Genomic DNA, 25594 nt, shown 5'->3' with positions numbered 1-25594 from the left:
CTTCTATTTTCTTTTCTAATTTTCTATAATTCTCTTCCAATTTCTGTTCCATTTTTTTCATGTCTTCTTTGACTTCTTTTGAATTCTATTCCAATTTTTTTATGTCTTCTTTGATTTCTTTTGAATTCTCTTCCATTTTTTTCGTATTCTCTTCCATTTTCTGTTCCATTTTTTTCATGTCTTCTTTGATTTCTTTTGAATTCTCTTCCATTGTCTTGTTCATCTGCATCATTAATGACATCAAAGCTGCCATATTGACATTTTCCTCTCTTTCTGGATTCATTTCTGCAGTATCTTGTGGAACTTGAACTAAACTCTCCTCTTGTATAGGTTGTGTTTCTACTTCCACATCTTCTTCATTCTTTTTGCTTCTTGTACCTTTCTTTCCTTGAGACATTTTGAGACTTTACTTGTTCAAATATAATTAAAAATAAAACCTATAATTTTTCCTTTCTACTGATAATTAATTTAATTATATAAGAGCACTTATCTTTCCAAACTAATTCTTTTAAATAGAGAGCCACCGCGTTGGGTGCCAAATTGTTATGATGTGTTTTTTGTTTGAATGATGAGCAATGAGTATTTTTAATAATATAGGGTTTTTATCGCGGTTCTCAAAGAATTAGCTTGTAAGTACTTTTTTAAATTATCTTTATTATAACTATTATGAAACACACATATATATCTAACCTAGTCAATGTAAATTTAAAATAAACTATCTTTAAACTGATATTCTTATAAAACTAATTAAATTCTATAGACAATCTAAAATTTAAACAAACTATCTTCAAAATTGAAATTGTTATGACACTAACTAAATTATATTAACAAAATTTTGTACCTTTCTTTCACTGAATGCCTAAATGAACTATTTTCCACTAAGTATATAGATTCTAATCACCACTGAATGTCTTCGTACTTCAGTTATCCTTGTTTTTTTGTGAAATTACTTTTTTCAATTATCAGCTTCTACCAATTTAAGATATATTTTTCTTCACCAGCATCTATACACCACCAACCAAACCAGCAAACAGCATTTATATTTATTCTTCTTTTCAATATACCAATATCCAATTATTATAAGTTGATTTATACTAATCTCCAACCATAATATAATTTAATTTCTTCCAATATACCTTTTTTTATCTTCAATAATTATTTGTGTATAATTATAAATGTGCATTAAATTATATGCATAATTTTTAATCTTCATTTAACTCACTATATTAAACTATTGGACTATTTGTACTTGATTCACTGACTCTAACTAACTTTCATAATAAACTGCTTGACTTCTGACTAAAAAACTTAAAAACTGCCATCTTGAATCCAAATCACGGGTATTTATATATTTTTGGATTTCTAGAACCATCTCGTAAGATATCATGTTCCAATTTGTTCTATTTAATACTTGTCTGAATTTTCTGGAACAAACCATTTCGCAAACATGGCCATCTCCGGAGATCCAGAGAATTCCATTCTTTTCTATTAATAATTTTGTTTACATTTAGGCTTTTCAGATCAGAATATATAATTAAATTAGTAACTAACACTCTAATTTAATAAAATACACATTTCAAACAATATATTATATAACCCCACTTTATATTCGTATTTATTTCCTAAAATGTCACTTAGGAATGGAGGGTATAGTGTGTTGCCTAGTCACATGGCTCACTTAAAAATATCTACAAAATCATAACTACTAAAATACAACTTTTTACAATTATTATATGCTAATTTATTAAAAATGCCCTCACATAAATATATTTTTATTAAATTCTCTAGTATATAACTTATTTAAAATAATCAAATACTTTTTTATATCTAATATTATGTAGTATATAACTTATAAATTATTTTCTATAAACCCTAATCGTATCAATATATATATATATATATATATATATATATATATATATATATATATACATATATACAAACAACACAGTTTATTAGGGTTGCAGTCAGAAAATTGGCCGGGTTGTTAATAAAACACTCTTATGACTTTTTGTCTAGCTTTCGGAATGGTTTTATTCCTTTTTCAAGACACTGTAATAAGAAAAAAATTTAAGTATTTATAAAATATTACAATTCTTCAGTGCAACTTACTAGTCGTTGAGATTATTTATAAAAGCATAGATACTCAACATTAATAACACACATATAAAATATAAAATAATGGACAAAATACATTCTAAAATTTTTTAAAATTTAGGTACAGATAGTAAAACTTAGTTTGTCATCTTTTACTGATGTGTTTTAACTCTGACACATAGAGAACAAAAAGAAAAAACCCCATGATTAAAACGTAATTAGGTGTACTTAATATTATATTTCTTTTTAAGAAATACTAGAGGCCCATCTTAGGTGATTTTAATTTTTAAACCTGTCTTAATGGTATGCAACATGTTATGCATATAAGTGTAATTTGTGTGGGTACATTTAAATATTAATTTTATTTTGGATGTTTTTCCAGTAAGTAACAATAAATGTTGCTCAGTTTATCTATGTCTGACTTTTTATTGATGCAAGATGTACTACATTTTATGGAACACATTTCCAAGAAAACACGTTTTGAATGGTTCTTTTCCTTTGCCAAAATACAGGAATCCTCGAAATTAAATTCATGTTTCAACGTTAATGCATGTTCTGTCAATGCACATGCATTTATTTTTTTGGTTTTTATATCGTTACGATGTGAGATCACCCTACTGTGAAAATTACGAGAATTACAATAAATGAGCAACACTTATTGTTATTGTTACTTACTGGAAAAACATCCAAAATAAAATTAATATTTAAATGTACCCACACAAATTACACTTATATGCATAACAAGTTTTACTATCTGTACCTAAATTGTAAAGAATTTTAGAATGTATTTTGTCGATTATTTTATATTTTATATGTGTATTATTAATGTTGAGTGTCTATGCTTTTATAAATAATCTCAACGACTAGTAAGTTGCACTGAAGAATTGTAATATTTTATAAATACTTAAATTTTTTTCTTATTACAGTGTCTTGAAAAAGGAATAAAACCATTCCGAAAGCTAGACAAAAAGTCATAAGAGTGTTTTATTAACATCCCGGCCAATTTTCTGACTGCAACCCTAATAAACTGTGTTGTTTGTTTATATCGACAGTCACTAATATCCAGTATTTCTTGTATATACATATAATATATATATATATATATATATATATATATATATATATATATATATATATATATATATATCGTATACCAGTACCGGACACTTCCCATTACCAGACAGAGTGTGTTTCCTATTCTTCTTCGTTAAGTTCCATCTTCTATCGAAGGTTTGAAATCATCATGGCTATGCGGACCCTGTTGACTGCCGTGCTAATGTTTCCGATAAAGTCCGCTAGTAAGCAGGGGTCTAGCGGTAAAATCTTTATACCACTTAAATTCACTGAGCAGGCAGTGGTCATTTTTACCTAAGTTTTAAGGTTCTAAACTGTGATGCCTAGTAAGTAAATTTTATTTTTGTATTGTTTGTGTTAATACTACTCATATGGCCAATGCATATAAGTAATTGACATTTAATTATAAACATTAGTTTGTAAGCTCCCCACCACGGACTCCCCATTGGATAATCATGAATTGCCCAGTACCAGACACTACATATTGTGTGCTAGCTCACAAATTCTTTTTTTTTTTGTTTCAGCTACATTAAACACGATGCCGAAGGAGAAAAAAAGGGTGTTTGGTTAGAAAACTCGATGAAAATGGCAAGCAACTATTGGAAAATAAAATGACTATTAGTCAAGTATATTTTCATTTTTCTGTATCAAAGAGCACACTGGCAGACAGAATCAAATAGCTAAGATGAGTGGGGACGTGGATACGAAGCCACTTATGGGTCATTTTATAAAGACATTTTCTGAATAGCTAGAAACCAAATTGGTTGAGCATTTAATAGATTTAGTCAAAATGATGCCTATGAACAAAAATGAGTTTTTAACATTTGCTTTTGAGTTAGCTAAACACTTAAAACTTCTGCACTAATTTAATAAAGAAAAAAATATTGTAGTAGAAAGGTTTTATTTTGAATTTTTGGGCCACCATTCCCATTTTTCGTTGTAAAAACCATAGTCCACAAGTATGCAAAGAGCTGTCTGTTTCAACAAACCACAAGTGGACCTTTTCTTCAACAAATATGAAGCACTGCTATACAAAATTTAACTTTATTCTCTCAAAGTTATTTAACTGGAATGAGACGGGAGTTTATGACACGGAAGGGAAAAAGCAGGTTAGTAAAATCACGTCGGGAGAGAGAGACAGAGCGAGAGTTTTTTTTTAGTTTTTTGTGAAATTGATAAAGACATAATTCATTATTTCGTTATAATTTGTAATCATTTAAGCTGGAATAAAACCATATAAGACCATTTTCTATTTAATTTTTATTAATAATGACAAAGGCTAAAATATTGTAACATAACTTATTTTTCAAGATTTTCTGACAGCAGAACATAATTTCTTACAAAAGAAATATAAAAAATAAAGTCACTATTTCTTTCTTGATTTTTTCGTTTCATATAAAGAACAAGGAACTAAAATATATAACCTTTCTAATTAAAATATATTATTATGTTACAACTAAATGCATTTCTTGCAAAAATATGCCCTGCAGTCGCCGCACATGGGTCGGGAACATTTACTGGACGACATTTTTGTTTTTTGTCAGTCTTAGGATCACAGATACCACATCTCTTTCGTTTCTGAATTGTCAATTGTCTTGAAAGAATTTTGTAAAAGACTTTTCTCTCTATATGGCTTGGTTGTTTTTATAACATCCATGCAAAAAGTGTGCATGGACACCTGCAATATTAAATATTGTGAAAAAAATAGTTATTGGTCATCGCCTAGTTCGCCGGTTAGTAAAATATGTGGTAAATTTTTGATCTAGTGCATCCACACCGCCTTTTGTTTGATTATAGAAGCAAATGATTTCGGGTTTACCAGATTCTATGTCCTCATATTCGGTATGGTGTATTGATGATATTAATAGAGCTGCTTTCCCTTTTTTAACGTAGGAAATTATAGTGTAGTCATTTGTAAAACCATAAATAAAAGATCCTTCAGCTCTGTTCCGACTTAGATGGAACTGCATAGTTATATCCTTTTTGTTTCGCTAGAGCGTGCCAATATAGGTCAGTTCTTATTTTTTTAATGCATCCATGACTTCTATGGATGAAAACCAATTGTCTGCTGTGACATGTCGGTGTAAATTGGCAATTGGATGGCACAGTCTCAACACCGCTTGTGTTGGTTTCATGAAATATCTCTCCTCATTTGTTAGAGAAAAACTATTACTATCCTTACCACCGTAAATATTGCCATTATAGAAATAGTGGTACTTGCGTCTGTCAGGGCCATAATTTTCAGTCCATATTTCCGAGGTTTATTAGGTATGTACATGCGTAACCTACATCTACCGCGAAATCCTATCAGCATTTCGTCGATACAACACAATTCTCCCATAGAATAACAGTCTTGGTAATTTTTTACAAAACGCTCAAATAACCAAGACACTGCTGCAGTTTGATCATTAGTTCTTCTTGATTATTTGTATTATCAAACCTAAAACAAAAGCAAGAACATATTTACACTAACTATTCAGTCAACAAATCTTAGACATTCGAGCAACACATATACTCTTTTCAAAGACATAATGGATCTGATGGTCTCGTCCCATTTCATCTGTTGAAAATATTTCTTATAAGTCTTCATTATTTGACTTGAAAACTGTAGAGTAATACAAAATAGTAAGGAACGCTCTAAATTATTCCTTTGTTAGTTTTCTCAGTTCTGTTCAGAATTGCTAAATTTATCTTGAAATAACAATATCCTTTTATTTATCCGTAGAATTAGTTCGATTTATATATCCTCTGTGAAAAAAAGGCTCCGTATTTTCAAGATATCAGAGACATCACCACATTTTGCAGGTTCTTTCAAACCCGGAAGAACTTTTACCAGATTGTGTTTTTTATTCTAATATTCAAATTTGGATTGGCCGGAACACCAAACCACTTGTATCGATTTTTATCAAAATAAAACTTTCCATTTGTTGTTTCTGGTCCTTCTTCTTTTTCACCTATAGCCTGACTTTCTTGTGTTTCACTATTGTTCCCCTAATCTTCCATCTCAGAATTAGAGTTACGGTCACTTTCTGGAGAAAAATCTTTGTCGTTGTAGTCCTCGAATTCAAATTCATCATACCACCATCTTACACTTTCATCAAAATTAGGCTCTCCGAAATACACTCTTTTGGAAGAACCTGCCATTTCAGAAATAAAATACTATTAGCGTCGTGATACCACAGACCCCAAATAAACTTTACCGCTAGCTATTCAGAGCAATACTGAACCACAGTTGACGTGCGTATCGCGTATCACGTATCGGAATTGCTTATGAGTACACCAACTTAAAGGTACATAACGCAGCCAGGCATAAATGGAGGCATACTTTTAAAAATTAAAAATTAAATAATATTTAAAAAATTTAAAATCAGAACAATATTAAATTCAATTAACAATTAGTAAACCTAAAGCTATCGAGTACAAAAACGGACATACCTTATAGTAGAAGTCTAAGCCTTTTTGTGCTAGCTTCTTGGCTTTCTCTGTTGTTGGCTGAAATCTTTGGCAGTTTAGATCATCGAAAATTTTTATAACTTGTTTTCTCTGAGTAAAGATATAGTAAGACTTTACATTGGCCATCGAACAAATGTTTGCCACATATCCAGTACCTAAGAAAACATATTTATTACAATAGAGGTCACAAAATATGATAAGAAAGAATAGCCCGAGGAGATGAAATCATAGTATAAACACGAACGAACATCTACTTTTATACATTATTCTAGGCTATTTGTACAGATATTAGTACAGCATGTTATTTTTATAATCTAATTTGGGGTCTTTCTCTTTGTTTTGTAATTTCATGTTTTTTTTTTGGTAATTGTCAATCTATAATTATTTTATTTCATGGCCAAAAAACTTACATTTAAGATTCGCTATGTGATTGAAAGAAAGTAAAAATAATTGACATATAGGCAAGAAAATGAAGCACTAAAGAACATTAAACCTACCAATTTTCCGCAGCAAACTGAATTGCTTTGTAACTTTTTGCATTCAATTCGGTCTCGAGCTACCTGGTGCCAAAAATGGACCTCGTCTCCTAGAGTATATTAATTTCATTCTAAATCAGTCGAAAGTCATTACTTAGAGGTTTTTGAGGTCAATTAACACGAGTATGATAACGACGATAAGTCTCGAGCTATCTGGTGTCCAGGGTGGACCTCGTTACCTGGAGTTTTATGTCAATAATAATCATAAATAAAAATAACAAAAAACTTTAGGAGATGAGCACCTTCAGCCTTACCGAAAACCCCGAGTAATGACTTTTGACTTATTTAAAAAAAAAATAACATAAAATTCCAGCACATGAGGTCCACTCTGAGCTCTAGGTAGCCGGAGGATCTCGAAAACCCCCCGAGTAATGACTTTTGACTGATTTCGAATGAAAATAACATAAGACTTCAGAAGACGAGGTTCACCCTGGGATCGCCGTCATAATATTCGTATTTAGGAATGTTTGGGTAAGTATGTGGTATTTATTTTCATGTTTTACATTTAATATTTTTCTTTTGCTGTACTAGAATGTGATCTAACTGAATGTTGTATTCTAACGACTTTTTTAAAATATATTGCTTCCTGTTATTTCGTAAAATCGAATTGTTAAACTGGCTATCTCATTTATTATGTTTTAAGTACGGAGAATTTGACTTCTTTTGTTATTACACAAGAGTATTTATTGGTATACCCTCTTGGTATAAGGACCACCACGTAACGGTTAGAGTGTTTTTTCTGACCATCTTAAGTCTCCAGACGACACTTCGACTTCAACACCGGAACAGCGAACAGTAACAAGGGGGGTTTAATTTGTTCACAGTTGTATTTGCTATTTTTCACTAATTTATTTACAGTCAAAATATTGCATTATTTCTTCATTATTATCTCAAAATTCATTAAACCAGCGACCTAAGTTTTATACAAGGAACCTCGAAAACCTTCCAAGCAATGACTTTCGACTGATTTCGAAAAAAAAAATAACATAAAACTCCAAGAGAGCAGGACCATTCTGGGAACTAAGCAACTGACCATCGTCGTTATCATATTTGTATTCAGAGACCTCGAAAACCTCCAAGTAACAACAGTAAACTCATTCCTGTCAATAGTTTCTTAGTTGCAATTTTTTTATTTTCTATGCATTTTAGAAATGCATTTTTCATATGCACAAAATGAAATTTTTATTTTACGACCATGAATTTTGTTCACAAACTTTCCTGGCACTTTGTTGAATCGAATGCAAAAGTTTCACACCGATTCATCGTGCTGCGGAAAATTGGTAAGTTCAGCGCTTCGTTTTCTCGCCTAATCGAATCCAGGCAGGTAGATACCAAGAAGACTATGTTTCGAAAAATTAAGTTTTTATCAAGATAACATATTAAAAAATATCCAGTATAATATACAATAGAATCCAGGCAGGTAGATACAGAGCATGAAACGAAGATGAGCATGAGCAACAGTAATAACTACAGTGATTGCATGTCTTCAAGTGAAAAGGGGTGGATCATTTGTAATTCTTCAAATCGCCAGTTTTCGACTCATCCTATAAATAAAAAAATCAGTATCTAGGAGAATACCATCACCTATTTAAAGAGCTTATGAAACACCACTAAGGCAGATTTTATGCTTATATGAGAATGAGTCTGTATACATTTCACTATATTTCTGACAAAATAGAAACGAAAATTGAAGATTACAATTATAATAACTATCATACAAACCCAAATTTAGCTGAAGAAAAACTGGCAGTAACAGTAAGGCCAGTACCTACATTTTAGTTTATAGTTTAATTTGAATACCTAAATCAATAAATAAAATAATTATACAGTAAAAATTGTTTATTAAAAAAAAACAAAAACGGTTTTATAAACGAATAAAGTCTGCCGATTTATTAGTTGATATGGCGAAGTAGGAAATTGAAAAACCCTATATCATCATCACTAGGGTTTTGCAACAAATTGTTTGCCCTTAAAGCTAGTTTTTCTTTTACGATCTCAACTAGCTGCTTCACAATTTCTATTTGTGGCGGTATTCGACGTTTGTAGCCCGTTCGCTGGTTCAGAATTAGTGCTTATCCCACTTGCTACTAACTTAGAGGTAGATCCTTCATTATCACTATCAGATTATTCTGAATAATTTGGTTCCTCCGAATGACTGTCCATAGAGTCCTGTGTTTCATCAATTCAATTCGTAGATGATTTACGAGGCGTAAACTGATCACGCAGAAAATGTAATTTTTCAAAATAGGGCCACTTCGACAGTTGCAAAAATTATTAAGGAAATATGCGCAGCTAGCTCTATGGGCTACCCATAACGGCCGACTTTTTAAGGATATCTGGAGAACATTATTAATAGACTTTGGGATTTTCCAAACTGCATTGGGGCATTGGATGGAAAACATGTTCGAATAAAGTATCCTTCTCAATTCCCTCTCAATTCTCAATCATCAATTAGGTTCTATGTTTTTTAACTACAAACACTACTTCTCCATAAGTTTTTCAAAGGTTAGTTAATGACCGCTCTAGATTTATTTCTATTTCTATTGTCGGTTACTATGGAAAGCAGACTAACGGAGGAACATTCCAGGCTTCAAAACTTTCTAAATTGATAGAAAATAATAAATTAGAAATTCCAAAAGAGAAAAAAGTACCTAATTTTTATTATAAACTACCTCACGTTTTTATTGCTGATGAAGCTTATCCGCTAAAAGAGAACTTAATGAAGCTTTATTCAGGAAAAACTTTAAACCCATCCCAAGACAATTTTAATAAGCGATTATCTTGAGCTCGGAAAACTGTAAAATGTGCATTTGGAATATTATTTGCAAAATTGAGGATTGTTAGTTGTGATATAAAAACAGGCGAAAAACCTGCGGATATTGTCATTAAGAGGCTACATCAGCGCGTCATCAAGATGGAAAACGCGTTCCAAGATTACAGCTTTAATTTTGAATATTTTGTCGAGATATTTGGCACACATATACGTGATATAGTAAAGAATGGCGGTACGGAGCCCAATTTGAGAAATATGTTAGTTTGTGTAAATTACTCTATAACTAAATAAAATATTACAAAAACGAGTCCGTACCGCCATTAAGAAAAACAAAAAAATACACTTTCTTCAAATAAACTTTTTTATCCCATGCCTAGATTTTGTGTCACATTGGAATTACTAAAATCACCTAAAATCAATGATCTATAACAAGAAATCGAACTTAACTGAGTGAGTTGGCAACATAGAGAATTAGTCAGCGCTATCACATTTGCACACCTGCGTCTGTTTTCTGTGTAAGTGATAGCACGATTCTGCTCTGTTATCTGTATCGATATCTGTTCAGCCAGATATTGGAATATTATTTTGGATCTGCATTATGGATATTATTTTCTAAGATATTGAAATTCGTTATTGTTGATTCATAGTGAAGTAGTGTTTGTTTAAAATGAATTTATTATATTTGTGTAATAGAACTAGGTTGTTGGACTATTTGAAAAAATAGATTATTATTAATTGTGAGATTTATAGTTATATTTTAAGTAAAAATATTTCAAATTCTAATGCGAGTATACAGGGTGTTTCAAAAAGGTATTTCATAAATTAAATCACGCATCCCGGGGACAAAAATAAATTGATTGAATCCAACTTACCTTAGTACAAAAGTGTACACAAAAAAGTTACAGCCCTTTGAAGTTACAAAATAAAAATTGTTTTTTTGCATTATCTCCTAAACTACTTGACATTTTGTAATAAAAATGGACACGTTACTTTCTTGTTCTGAAAGCATTTTTCATAAAAAAGAAACAACAAAATCTAAGTGCACAAAAACATTTTAAGGGGGGTGTGCAGCCATAAATCTCCCCAAACTTTTGAGTACTTTCAAATCATCTGAATTTTGTGGCATCATGTGTTCAAAAAACACATTATTTTTAAAACTTATTTGCCTCTTATCATTTTTTCGAAAAACTAGTTTTTTCCTAGTTGGTCATAACATTACAATTAGTTTCTACGGATACAATAATTACAAACAGTTCCATCAATAATAGTCAATAATTTGATAGTCTTTTTGATAGTCTCACGTACTGCCGACGCACTGTTGCCAAAGGTTCGCAGAACTTTCAAAAGACGGTGCGGCTTCTATTTCTCGAATTAATAGTGATGACGCGCTGATGTATCCTCTTAAAGCAATCTGCATACTACACAACATCATCACTGAGAACTGAATGTTTTATAACTTCCACAAATCACAGAAACATGTAATTTACATAGATCATAATCCTTTAACTAATAAAGAAAAATTAATTCGATAAAAATATACACAGTTTTTGCTGCCAATCCTTTGAATGTTTAACAGTAACATTAACAAAAATTATATTATTGTCGAGTACCGTCAGAATTATTATTATTATTTTTATTTATTACAGTTAGTTGCTCTTCCTCTTAATAACTCACTGGTAAATAACTGAGTAAATTTTAAGTTATGAGGCACAGAAGTACCATTTTTATTTAACCCGTTAAGGCGCAGAACTCATTTGTTCTTTTTAAGACGAATATTTTTTAATATTATGAAATCAAATAGAAGTTACCTGATAGAAAAAAACCGAAATTATTTTCAATTTTTTCTTTTATGGGGTGGTAAATATTGCTACCAGAGATCATTTGGGTATTTGCCATCACCTGCAAATCACTGGTAAATATTGCTACCGCTACATCTATTACACACTAAAACAACAGTTGTAGAAGAGAAAAATATTTATTTTAAATTTCTGATGACATTCATTTCTGATGATATATGGAAAAACATTCTTTACATAATGCTACATCACATTTTTGGCAAATTATATTGGTCCTCTTCTGTTTCTTACTTGAGCTGCAGTTAGCACATCTACGGTAAGTGCCTTTGATTGGTAGATGACAACCAACATCAACAAGATTTGCCCTTTTTGCCTTGCCAACTTGACCAGGATTCGGTCCAGACCGCTTTCTGCATGTGAACAAGCCGATAAGTTGGTCAGCTAACTGGCTTCTATATTGGAGCTGTGTGATATTTGTCTCGCGAGGATGATTTTGATGATGCAGATGCTTGTACAGAATATAGCTGTTTACTATTGATGCATCAAGGAAGTAATAAAAAACTTTAATCCACCATTTTCTTGATTTCCATTGGATTGAATAGGTGGACGTCATTTGATCAAAATGATCAACTCCTCCCATATACATATTGTAATCAGCAATAGCTCTTGGACAAGATACTTCTTCACGTGTTCCATCCTTTGTTGTTCTGAGAACAGTGGTTTTTTCTTTCAAATTGTGCATATTGCTAACAACTGTGACACATTTTGTCCCACGGTCTTTCCATTTGTATACGGAAATGTTCTCACTAGCTACAGAATCAGACTCACTCATTTTAATTTTTTTGTCATCAGCTAAATGTTGCTTTGGGAAGTATTTTCTAGTTGTTCGGAATGTGCCACAAGCAAACAGATTTTTTTCTAACAGAGTACTGAAAATTGGCAGTGTGGAAAAAAAATTGTCAAAATAAATACAATATCCACGATTTTGAAACTGCTAACTTAATTCTAATATAACTCGTTCGCCAAGCGTTTCTTGAACAACTTTGTTAGTTTTGCCTTGATAGATCTTGAAGTCGATGAGATAACCAGATTTTGCACAGGCAATTGACCATATTTTTATTCCTCTCTTCACTGGTTTCATTGGCATATACTGCTTAAAACTAGTTCTGCCTTTGAACGGGATCATACTTTCGTCGATTGACAAATTTCGTGATGGTGTGTAAGCCTCAGAAAATTTTGTTTTGAAATACGTTATGAGAGGTCGAATTTTATATAATTTATCAAACATAGAGTCTCCTTTGAGGGACATTTCTGAATTATTGTTGATATGTAACAGCGTCAACACTTTTAAGAACCTTTTCACAGTAAAGACATCTGCGACTCTTTGTACAAAAAAGTTTCTGTCAGTTGACCAGTAGGATTTTATCGTAGGTAACGTATGAAAGCCCATAATTATCATGATTCCAAAAAAAGCCTTTAGTTCTTCCACAGTGAGATCTAAAGATTTTGCTAGCTGCACTGCATAAATATTTGATTCCTACACAATTTTTTTACATATTTCATCATTGAAAAGAGCACTGAAGAAATCTAAGGGGGTGGCACCTTCTGAAAAGTTAATGTTAAGTTTTGAATTCTCACTAAAATGAAATAGATCATAGTCTAATATTGGATCTATCTTTTTGGACCACTTGTATTCCGAGTATATAAATGTTTTTGTCTTGTTAGTAGACATCTTTTCCGGAGGATAATCTGGATCCAAAACTGAATCGTCAGAATTTTCATCATCGCTATCTGGAAAACCCAAAGTTGAATAAGGTTGTTGATACTCCTCAGGATTGTTTGATATTGAAGCCATATTTGAAATTAAACTGGACGAAATATTTATGTTTGAATTGGATCGAGTGCTGCACTTAGCTGAAGATGGTACAAATGAAATATTGTCTTCTGCATCAAAATTACCTCCATAGTCCGACATGCCATCATCGCTATCATTCGGACCTTTATTTAGAAGCTCTTCCAGTTGTCTTGCAGTAATAGCTGGTTGCCATCGCCTCTTCGTATTTTCGCTCATTGAAAAAAAAAAAGGTTTATCTCAGTATTTACCCAGAACATCTTTTTGCAAAAACTTACAAAAGAAAACTAATTTTCATATGAAAGACTAGCAGGTACACTAACATTCTCACAACATGCAATTCCTCAATTTATTTTTTTATTCATGGAAAATAATTGTCAAGTTTGTAAAAAAATTTGGTTAGGTTTGTTGGCAATGTTAAATGGTTTGTAATAACTTCTAAAAATTAACAATACTTACTATTTATTACGAACAGGCAGGATTCCGAAAAAGTTACGGAACAAATGACCATCTACAAAGTATAAAAACCCTAATAGAGAAAGCAGTGGAATACAATAAACCTATAGTTCTAATATTTATCGATTTTCACAAAGCCTTTGACACAGTTGAGCTAAGCAAAATATTACAGGCGCTTAAAGAATGCAGGCTAGATTATAGATATACTAAATTATTATACAAAATATACCTGCAGGCAACAACCACTGTCAGATTACATACTAACAGTAATCGCATAAAAATAGAACGGGGGGTTAGACAAGGAGACCCAATGTCACCTAAACTTTTTAATACGGTGCTAGAACATGCTTTTAAGAATTTGGATTGGATGACAAAGGGAATAAAAATAGATGGAGAATATCTAAACAACTTACGTTTTGCCGATGATATACTTATAATAGCTGAAGATCTAGGTATGGCGAGAGAGATGGTACAGGAACTCGTTGTGGCTACAGAAAGTGTAGGTTTAAATATAAATATCTCGAAAACAAAAAATCATGACCAATTTGGTACCCAACCAGAACATCAGTATTGGTGGGAAAGAAATAGAACTCGTAGATAGATATAAATACCTGAGACATGAAATTATGATTGGCAGGGACAACCAGAACTTCATGAACTGAAGAGAAGAATCGGCCTTGGGTGGGCAGCATTTGGAAAACTGAGAGAAACTTTTAAAAGTGAGCTGCCCACATGCCTAAAGAGAAAGGTATTTGATCAGTGCGTCCTCCCAGTCTTGACGTACGGAGCAGAAACACTTACCTTAACAAAAGCAGCAGCTACCAAACTGAGAGTCACGCAGAGAAGAATGGAGCGGTCCATGTTAGGAATAACTCTGCGAGACAGAATAACCAACGAAGACATCAGGAGAAGAACCGGAGTGACTGACATCATCGAGAAGATAGCCAGACTAAAATGGAGATGGGCAGGACACGTAGCCAGAATGACAGATGGGCGATGGACATACAGGTTATTGGAATGGAGGCCAAGGGAACACAAGAGAAGCGTCGGTCAACCACCTACAAGATGGACTGACGATTTAAGAAGACTCAATAAAAATTGGATGAGAGCGGCGCAAGATAGACGGGGTTGGAAACATGAGGAAGAGGTCTATGTTCAGCAGTGGACTCTTGAGGCTGGATGATGATGATGTCAACGTTATACAAACAAATTGATAATGCGTTGCATACAAATAATGAATAAATTTATTAATACAAAACACGCGTGAAATAAAATCGGTGTTAACAAAATACAAATATAGAAAACAGTAAATAAAACAAAACAAATGCAAAATGTTCAATTGCCAATGTTCAACCGCGATCGCGACACAGCTGAGATAAAGTTCTAAACAAATATGAAGTCTTCATACCAAGTAAACATACTTAATGTATGCAGCAACAAGATAAGTGGTGTATTGTACCTTACCCAATAAAATGATAGCACCAACCGCTATCGCAAAAGATGTCTTCAGCGACGTACAGGAACCACAAAAATTTGATAATGGACATTCCACCCTAACTGCATTTAACGACTCTCCCGGTCACAGGAATGATGCGAAGTCTCTCAGGTACTCTCAACCCAAACGCATACACACATCCGTGTGGTTTGAGAGATAAAACTCGACTCTTGTCTCAAACTTACGTCTTTGTTATCTCGCAGATGGCTCTTCTTGCAATGTTAAGCCTTTAAAACCGCTGTGCCCTTGTATACGCAATCTCGTTTAAATATACTACAAGCAGAATCAAAACTAACAAAAAGTATGGTAATATTTTATAAATGTTTATATATCGTTGCGAAACAGCAACAATCTTGTGGCGCTGGATTTCTTAAAGCTCGACCCATTTTACTATATAGAAAAAAGTAATACAACACTAGTATACAAGCTTTTCTTTAAAAAAATAATTTTATAGCTTCTATAGATTTTACGTTACTTTACTGTTTAAAAAAAAAACAAAATATACGAAGTAGGCTACCTATTTATTTATATCATGTACATATAAAATATATATACACTTTATTATATAGGAATAACTCTGCTCCATGTTAGGAATAACTCTGCGAGACAGAATAACCAACGAAGACATCAGGAGAAGAACCGGAGTGACTGACATCATCGAGAAGATAGCCAGACTAAAATGGAGATGGGCAGGACACATAGCCAGAATGACAGATGGGCGATGGACAAAGAGGTTATTGGAATGGAGGCCAAGGGAAGACAAGAGAAGCGTCGGTCGACCACCTACAAGATGGACTGACGATTTAAGAAGACTCAATAAAAACTGGATAAGAGCGGCGCAAGATAGACGGGGTTGGAAACATGAGGAAGAGGCCTATGTTCAGCAGTGGACTCTTGAGGCTGGATGATGATGATGATGATGACTATTTATTATGCCAAAACGTTCTTCACACTATATTTTACACTAACACACTTGTTATTATCCAATATTTCAAAGAATAAACTAATGAAAAACGAGAATAAATTACTATGATATTAACACCGGTAAAGTACCCTGCACAAATGATCACTGGTATAAACGATTATAGCTATGTTTACCGCCCAACGACCTTCACGTCGGTGTAGGCTTTACGCTAGTCGGGTTTTGTTTAATTCCACCAAAAATCCTTTAAAACAGTATTGTTTGTGCTTACGGTCTAATACTCATTGCTTATAAGTTTGAAAAATATCATCTAGCAACACTGGTAAATATAGCTACCCACTGATCCTTAAAGGGTTAAAAAATGAAACAATGTTTAATACTTAAAACTTAAATGAAATACTTTGTATACCTAATGTTAAATATACATACCTGTCGCTCTAATTTTTTTCTTCCACTCCCTTTTCAGAACATTCCTATTATGATGTTGTTTATGGAGTTTATTCCATAAAGCGGGAACATTAAACACCAAATCTATCAGCTCATTCTTCATTTTTGTGTATAAAATTACCAAACATTAACAAAACAACTAAAATTCGTCGCAACCTGATTACAACAAGAAATGAATAAAAAGATACATACCATCAGTATCCCCGGCAATTTTCACGTGGTTTGGAAATCACCAATAAACTTTTAATTTACCACGCTATCAACAGCTCCATCGCGAGGTAAAACAAACTACTTGGTTCTGGCATCGACATCGCTGTAAAGCTCGATGATAGGTTGCGAAGGTGAACGGGTGAAACATCGTTGATATGTGCGATCTCATAAGAAAATAAAGGCTTGTTTTGACATCGATATAGCTACCACGACCACGACAGTTACCCCGCACATCCATGTGGTATGTCCGTAGTCCGAAGTATAGAGTATTTAAAAAAATAGCAACACATAAACTACTATCAGGTAGGAGATCTATGGGAAGACCAAGTAACCGATGCAAAACAATTTTATCTGTCAATGAAAGATTATCTTCCATTTTGTTCTTTAGCCGGGTTTAAGAAAACGGTCTTTCCGCGGAACTAGCAGGAATAGACTAAACTTCACAACAGGGATAACTCTGGGTAAACCGACTCATATCGATACCTTTATAAATGACTAAGTTTACTTTTTAAACTATCAGTGCTTAATAAACGCAGAAGGAAGAATTGTGAGGAGGATGGTTTAAGTATGGAATAAAAATCGTAACTTTAAAATTTTTGTGAAATTTTTCTTAGCAATAGTGATAAATAGTGACTTGGTTCATTCCTGACCACGAAATGTCAATATAACAGCCAAAGCAGATATTACATATTCTGTGGAAATAATAGCACATATAAACTGGAACTAAGCAAGATAAGTGGTGAGAATACATGGAATAAATACATGATATAAAGAGGGTTACAACAAACCAATGGAGAGTTCTACAAAGCAATATTCGGGCAAGCTTTTGGCATGCAGGTCTGATCTAAAAACTACACCAAGCCTTAGTGCCAATTTTTTTCCTGAGAATAATCTACTGTTACCTCTCTCCTCGGTCTATCCGTGTCAAAATCACTGATAAATACTTCACACCCTTCACTCCGTAAACTAGAGTCCCACAAGGCTGAATACTAGCGTCTATTCGATATACAGTCTGTAACAGCAACCTCCTCATCCCCAACAACAGATTCGAAAGCACCCTCATCTATGCGATGACACAACCCTACACTCCGCATACGGAAACGGGATAACGCTTTGTATACAAGGTACAAGCATAGCTTGACTCCATAGTGAGGTAGTGCAATAAATAAAGGTAACTCTAAATCCAACAAAAACCAAATTATTTATATTCAGATATCCCAAATATACTGGTTCAAACTTGAACCAGGTCATTTACATTATGCTCAATGGAAAGAAGCGCTATTCAGACCATCAGTATCCTACTTCGGTGTTGAATTTTAAAGACACTTAACTGAAACATTGACATCAAGAACACTCTAAACAGGGTAAGAAATGGAGTCAACCTCATAAAACAATTAAGTGGTAAATTTGTAATCACTAACCATGCAAACTAACATGTAAAAGTATTTGAGTTGCACTGCTATCGTGGAATTCTAAAGCTATCGTGGACAACACACACTGTCAATGAGGGAGTTCTTAGAATGAGGAATACAGCGAAGGAATTACTTAATTAAAAGAAAAAAAAAACAAAATATTTGGTCAGATCATCAGAGGATGGAAATGACAAATATTCCGACTCGTTAGTCAAAGAAAAGTCGAAAGAACACAATGGATTGAACGTAAGAATATGTCCTTATTATTTATCATAAGACTGGTGTGAACTGGTCCTCAGATCGAAGGTCTGTTAGCGGTTGCTGGTAGAGAAAGGTTTCATGATGTTACTCTCCATGAAAAGAGGTAAGAGCTATATTATCTTATTTAATTGTCTGACATGTTAATAATTTTATTAGGTTTTTTACCTATCGTTAATCATGCACGAAAATAACCTAAATAAGTCTTCTATAAGTACGCCCCAGAGTCTATATGAAGTTGTCTATTTTCTAATAGTTCACAGATGTGCTTGAATGAGCCTTATCTTTAAAAGGGAAGAATTACAAAATATGATAAATGAAATAGCGAATCAACAAAAATAGGTCTACAAATGAATTATAATAAATCGAAAATTATGACCAACCAATCAGAAGAATTAATAATTACAATTGCACAAATAACTATAGAACAAGTAAAATAATATGTATATTTGGGACAACTAGTTAAATTAAATAAAGAAAATCAGACCGGAGAAATAAAGAGAAGGATACGGTTGGCTTGGGTATCCTTCGGAAAACTTTCCTATATACTAAAAAATGGAAAATACCCCCAATATTTCACAACAAGAGTCTTTAACCAATGTATACTTTCTGTTCTCATCTACGGTTCTCAAACTTGCACGTTTACAAAGAAAAACATGAAAAAAATAGCAAAGACCCAAAGAGCCATGGAAAGGCAAATGCTTAACATCAGGCTATCTGACAAGTAAAGAAATACTTGGATCCGCTACAAAACAAAAGTGACCGATGTAAACGCAGATAGCAAAACTTAAGTGGAAGTTCGCTGTACATACCATAAGACAGAAAGACGACAGATGGAATAAGATGATTATACACTGGAGACCGTATAAACACGCAGGCCCGAAGTGGATACAAGCTGTCTACAATAGAGAGACGTGGAAGAAAAAAGAGGAGGCCTATGTCCAAAATTGGACAGCAAGGGCTGTATAGATAGAATGAGCCATTTACTAAAGATATTTCTAAAAGTCATCAACAACCGAGTTTATCAAAAGTTGGATTCAGATATTAGTGATACACAGATGGGGTTCAGAAAGAGACTAGGTACTCGAGAAGCTCTCTCCGGTTTAAATGTTTTTACATAAAGTTGCCTAGACGTTAATCAGGAAGTACAAGCATGCTTAATCAATTTTGAAAAAGCGTTTGACAGAGTACGCCATGATAAGCTAAAAGACATTCTTGAAAGAAAGGATATAGATAATAAAGATCTGCGAATAATTCTCAATCTCTATTGGAATCAGAAAGCTAACATCAAAATAGAAAATGAGACATCACAAGCAATAGAAATACGTCGAGGAGTACGACAGTTTATACTGAAAGCATCTGCCAGGAAACCCTTTTGCAAGCAAACGACACTGTACTAGTTGCAAGAACAGTAGAAGAATTACAACGATTACTTACAAATACAGGGTGAATCATAACTATTGGGACATAGACTAAGGACAGGTTATTTGGACCAAAATATGGCTATTGGGCCAAATATGCCTTAGTAAAATGTTGCTGAGAAAAAAGATACAGGGTGTTAAAGTTAATTTTTGTTTTTCGTTTTTTGCTAATAGTTTCCCTGTATATTTATAAATTACTATCAAAATTTGCACAGAGGCAATATCTTAGACAAGAAATAGTATTTTATTTACAATTTTACGTTTTGTCATAGAGGGCGCCACGTGCATCATTCCTAATGATCAAATTGAGTCTAAACTTTTTCTGATGAAACTTTTTAGTAATTTTTATTAGAAAATATGACGTAAACATCATTTTTACGTAAAATTGGTACTCTTGTTTAAACATGATAATTTCAACCGTTTTCGATAAAAACGCAATCGAACTGCTTAGAGTCTTAAAAAAGGATTTCAAATATTATTTCATTTATGAAAAGTATGCTTTGGACTGTCAGATAATTGTTTTTGGTAAATGTCATTTGTTCAGAGTAAATTATTTTTGATGTAACAGTGTAGTATAATGTTGCATTTTTTAAAAGTAATCATTACTTTATGAATGTTATACGCAAACAGAAGGCAACCAAATTACAAAACTTTTGCAAGATTATATCGTAGTTTAGGTGAAACTGGGTTATTTCACACTAAAAATCGGGGTGGTCGACCGAAACAAATCACACCTAATCAAGAAGATGAACTTTTGGTTCAAGTAGATGAAAATCCTGAAATAAGTTCACATCTATTGGCAGCAACAGGAGTAAGTAAGTCGTCTATTGTTAAAATTCTAAAAAAAGAGAACCTCCATCCTTATCACTTCACTCCTGTTCAAAATTTACTTCCAACAGATCTTCCACGACGGTTACAGTTTTGCTGACGTATTCTGAATAAACATCGCAATGACAGACACTTTATTAAGAATATTATGTTCACTGACGAAGCAACTTTTACCAGACGAGGAGTTTTTAATTGGCGAAATAGTCATTATTGGGAAGAAGAAAACCCGCATCCTATTAAAGCTAGACATTTTCAGCATGAGTTTAAATTGAATATTTGGTGTGGCATTATAGGCGACCAACTACTAGGGCCTTATGTTCTTCCTTCTTCTTCTTATGGTGCCGTGCACCTATAGTGCGTTGGCGAATTATCTTAAGGTCAGACGTCTGTCTCTTGCGGCATGCAAAAGTTCGTCAGTGTTAGTTACGCCTGTCCAGTTCTTTATATTTCGCAGCCACGACATTTGTTTGCGACCTACTCCTCTCTTGCCCTCAATCTTTCCTTGGATAATTAGTTGAGGGATTGCGTATTTTTCCCCTCTCAGGATGTGGCCCAGGTATCCAATCTTTCGTGCCTTGATCAAGCTGAGCAATTCTCTCTCAGTATTTGCTCTTCTTAGGACTACCTCGTTTCTCACCCTATCTGTCCATGGTATGCGGAACATTCTTCGCAAGGTCCACATTTCGAAGGCTTCCAACTTGTTAATGGAAGATATTTTCAACGTCCATGTCTTCAACTTTATGTTCTTCCTCCGAATTTAAATGGAGATTCTTATTTATTATTTTTGAAAAATACTCTTAGTGATATTTTAGATGATCTGTCACTGGATGTAAGAAGAAAAATGTGGTTTATGCAGGATGGAGCGCAACCCCATTTTTCATTAGCTGTTAGAAATCATCTTAATAACTCAACGATGGATTGGCAGAGGCAGTGATTTTCAATGGCCACCAAGAAGTCCTGAGTACAACCCGCTAGATTTTTATTTTTGGGGACATATGAAGTCCTTGATTTATGCCAATGAAATTAATACACGAGACGAACTTTGGAGATACATTCAAAATACAGCTAATCTTATAAGGGGACAGAATAATATTTTTTTAACGTCCGAAAATCCTTTATAAAAAGAATTAGAAAAGGCATAGAAATCGAAGGAGACCATGTAGAACATTTAGTTTGAGTTTTTGTGACTTCTTTTTGAGTTAAAGTGTGTTCAGTTTTGATTTATCGTCAAAACGGAAACCTTACATTAGTTGCAACTTTGTTTATTTGTTTGGTATTTGATAGTGGAATTGTAAATAAAATATTATTTCTTGTCTAAGATTATGCCTCTGTGCCAATTTCCTACCAATTTATAAATATACAGGGAAACTATTAGCAAAAAACGAAAAACAAAAATTAACTTTAACACCCTGTATCTTTTTTCTCAGCAACATTTTATTAGGGCATATTTGGCCCAATAGCCATATTTTGGTCCAAATAACCTGTCCTTAGTATATGTCCCAATAGTTATGACTCACCCTGTATAAATATTGCCTGCAACAATTATGGCATAAATATCAATATCAAAAAAATCAAGTATATGCTCTTCAGTAAGGAGATGGCACAACTAGCACACATTAGTATAAACGGCATTCAAATTGAAAAAGTATCAAGTTACAAATACTTGGGGACTTCAATAAATGAAACTGGAGACCAAAACAATGAAATAAAAAGAAGTCTCGAAATTGCCAGGGTCACCTTCATAAAGATGAAGAAATTCTTCTGCAACAGAGATATAAGCATCCCTCTACGATTAAAAATGCTAAGGGGCTACGTATTTAACACGCTATTATACGGTGTAGATGTCTTGACTCTCAAACACAACAACATAAAAAAATATTGAAAGTTTCGAGATGTGGTGCTACCCTCGAATGCTGAAGATAAGTTGGGTTGAAAGAGTCACAAACTTTGAAGTAATCCGAAGGATAGGAAAAGACCCAGAAATTCTGTCAACAAGCAAACGAAGAAAACTCGAATATTTGGGTCACCTGATGAGAGGACATAAATATGAATTATTTCAAAATATAATGCAAGGAAAAATAGAAGGAAAACGAAATCCAGGCCGTAGAAAAATGTCATGGTTGCGTAATTTGAGATAGTGGTTTGGCTGTACCACTAATGAACTCTTTAGGTCAGCTGTAAACAAGGTCAGGATAGCCTTGATGATTTCCAATCTCCGATAGGAGTGGCACAAGAAGAAGAAGAAGAAGTGCTTTAATTCTTTTAATGTATGTATTCTGCTTCCTCATTAGCGATTGGTGTCTTTGTCTAAATGAAACAAGTGTATAAATGACTCTTTCAGGCTTTTGAAATAGCCCTATTAAATTCATTCTATTTAATCCCTTACAAGTAAGTATGGGGTGTGATGAATAATCTTACCTGTGAGATCATATATTACATTTAGTATCTAGGTGTGACGAATGATTTAATATATTAACACCTGTGTCACTTTGTCGTACAAACCAATTTCAGTAAATAATAAACCAATAACCTCTTTAAAAATTTCTCAGGATCATCTAATTACCCGATTTTAATATTTCAAAGTTGGTTTGAAATCTGATTGATTGTCTTTACTCTTGTTTGCACAATAATTATGCAAAAATAACAAAAAGATCACATTTTTATGCTTAAATTTTGTATAACAAATTTTGGGACATTTTTGATAGGAAATTTAATTGCAAAATAATTTTACCTATATCCATTTGTCGTAGATATGATACTTTCCGAGATATTGGGGATAAAATATTGAAAAATAGGGTTTGTCCATTTTTTGCTCTTAAATTTTTCCTAATATTTCAACAACTTTTCCAACTTAAAAGTAATTAAATGTTAGTTATAAACAACTTTCTGGTCTCTACAACCAACTCCAACCCGATCGGAGCTGGTCTAATAAGCTTCTTGTACAATAATACTCGTTCGTATATTTAATGAGTGAAAAAAAAAACGTAAAACAAGTTACAGTAAAAAATGAAGCTTTAATTTTTATCCAGGAGTTTATTTTATTTAAAACACTACTTTTATCTAGTTCCAAGTTTTTAAAATAAAAAAATAAAATTAAAAAAATAATATCTTACCTGCAAAATCGCGAATACTTTGTGCGTTGATAAAAGTGTACAAGTACTGAGCTCCATTAAGTAAACCCATAAAAAAGAAAAATACCATGAAGCAATAAAATGCAAAAAGCTTAGGATATTTACTTTTTTCTACTGGTACATACACGCCAAGATTATTCAGCAATCTCATATCTCTTAAATAAAATTTCTTAAAATCCAACAGCACATTTTTAGTAGCCATTGTGGAAATATTTTTAGGACAGTGAAAATAAAATACTAAATTTTGTTGTTTTATACGCAAAATAATAGTCCAATTTTCTAAATTTAGTGTTATTAGAAGTATTTTTCACCAAATTTTATTATTAAGTCATTACGTGTTATTAGGCTTATTACCAATAACACAAAACTTTACAGAAGTTTTATATTCCAAATAATTGTTAAGGAATAATATAAAATATGTAATTGCACTAAAAAAATTGAAAGAGTAATTTGTGAAATAATTGATTTTTAAACATGGATAACGTGAATTTTGGAGGAGAATATTAGAATAGTAAATATTATACAAAAATACCATTTTGAACTTTATATAACTTCTCACATTTACTCTTTCAAAATAAGTTTCTTCTTAGACTTCCAAAAGATTGACGATGGGTTAGAGTCATTAAATACTAAGTGACAGAAATCCGAACACAAATTATAAATTATTTTTATTAAAATCATGAATATGTTGCCTGTGTTAGTTCATGTCAAATAGGTAAAAAGAAATAAAGACTTACTCACAATCAATTTAATTATACCACCAACGACTGGTTTCGCATACTACAATTTGCTATGCATCTTCAGGTCTAACGGTACCTGGTATATTAAATGCTGAAATTACAAAAAAACCCACATTAGGGTGTTGTCTTATAAAGAGAAAAATTACAGCAATTATGCCAATATTATATGTCAGTGATTATTAATGTGAATAAAAATTGATTAAAGCAGACCAAGTAAAACCAATAAAATGGCATGAGATAATCTAATGAATTGAAATAAAATAGTAAATAACTAAAAATACTACTTACATGCCGGTACAAGAATTATAAATTAGTGATTTGTATAACATAGTTCAAACTATCCTGGATTGATGGTGAAAGTTAGCTACAATGGCTTTTCAAATTTATCTCTTAAAAATATAGTACACAACAAAAAAACTAACTTTTTTGCCAGTTACTCTCCTAACAAGTGATGTAGTAACATTAAGTGCACCCATTTTTAAATAAATGTCTGTTTTGTCTTTTTGATTGTGTTCTGTTTGTCCCTAAGTATCTTTGATTGTCTTTATTTTTTTTATTTTAATATATTTGACATCACAATTTTCTGCAAAAACAGAGACCAAATCAATCTATCGTAATCTGATAATTACAATTTAGAGTTATTGCACACCCACCTTCATTTATTGTCATAAAGCTATCATTTTATTAAACAAT

General features: G+C 32.7%; 1 protein-coding gene across 2 annotated transcripts in view; it reads right to left on the bottom strand.

Moving 5' to 3' along the window:
* Positions 1-24361, bottom strand: part of LOC140450752 (odorant receptor 10-like) — a 72472-nt gene extending 48111 nt beyond the window's left edge. The window contains exons 1-2 of one of the 2 annotated variants that reach the window (XM_072544426.1): positions 24144-24361; positions 6607-6779 (exon numbers count right to left, since the gene is read on the bottom strand). In XM_072544426.1, the coding sequence (XP_072400527.1) occupies positions 6607-6779; positions 24144-24312 (342 nt within the window). In that variant the 5' untranslated portion in view covers positions 24313-24361. Of the gene's footprint in view, positions 1-6606; positions 6780-16456; positions 16558-24143 lie in introns of those variants that run through there. The other variant, XM_072544431.1, reaches the window with a different exon arrangement.
* Positions 24362-25594: the final 1233 nt, after the last annotated feature.

Source organism: Diabrotica undecimpunctata, chromosome 1 (assembly GCF_040954645.1).
Source record: "Diabrotica undecimpunctata isolate CICGRU chromosome 1, icDiaUnde3, whole genome shotgun sequence".
Classification (NCBI taxonomy): Eukaryota; Metazoa; Arthropoda; class Insecta; order Coleoptera; family Chrysomelidae; genus Diabrotica; species Diabrotica undecimpunctata.
The sequence above is the reverse complement of the archived record's forward strand: the minus strand, read 5'-3'. Positions and strand labels throughout refer to the sequence as shown.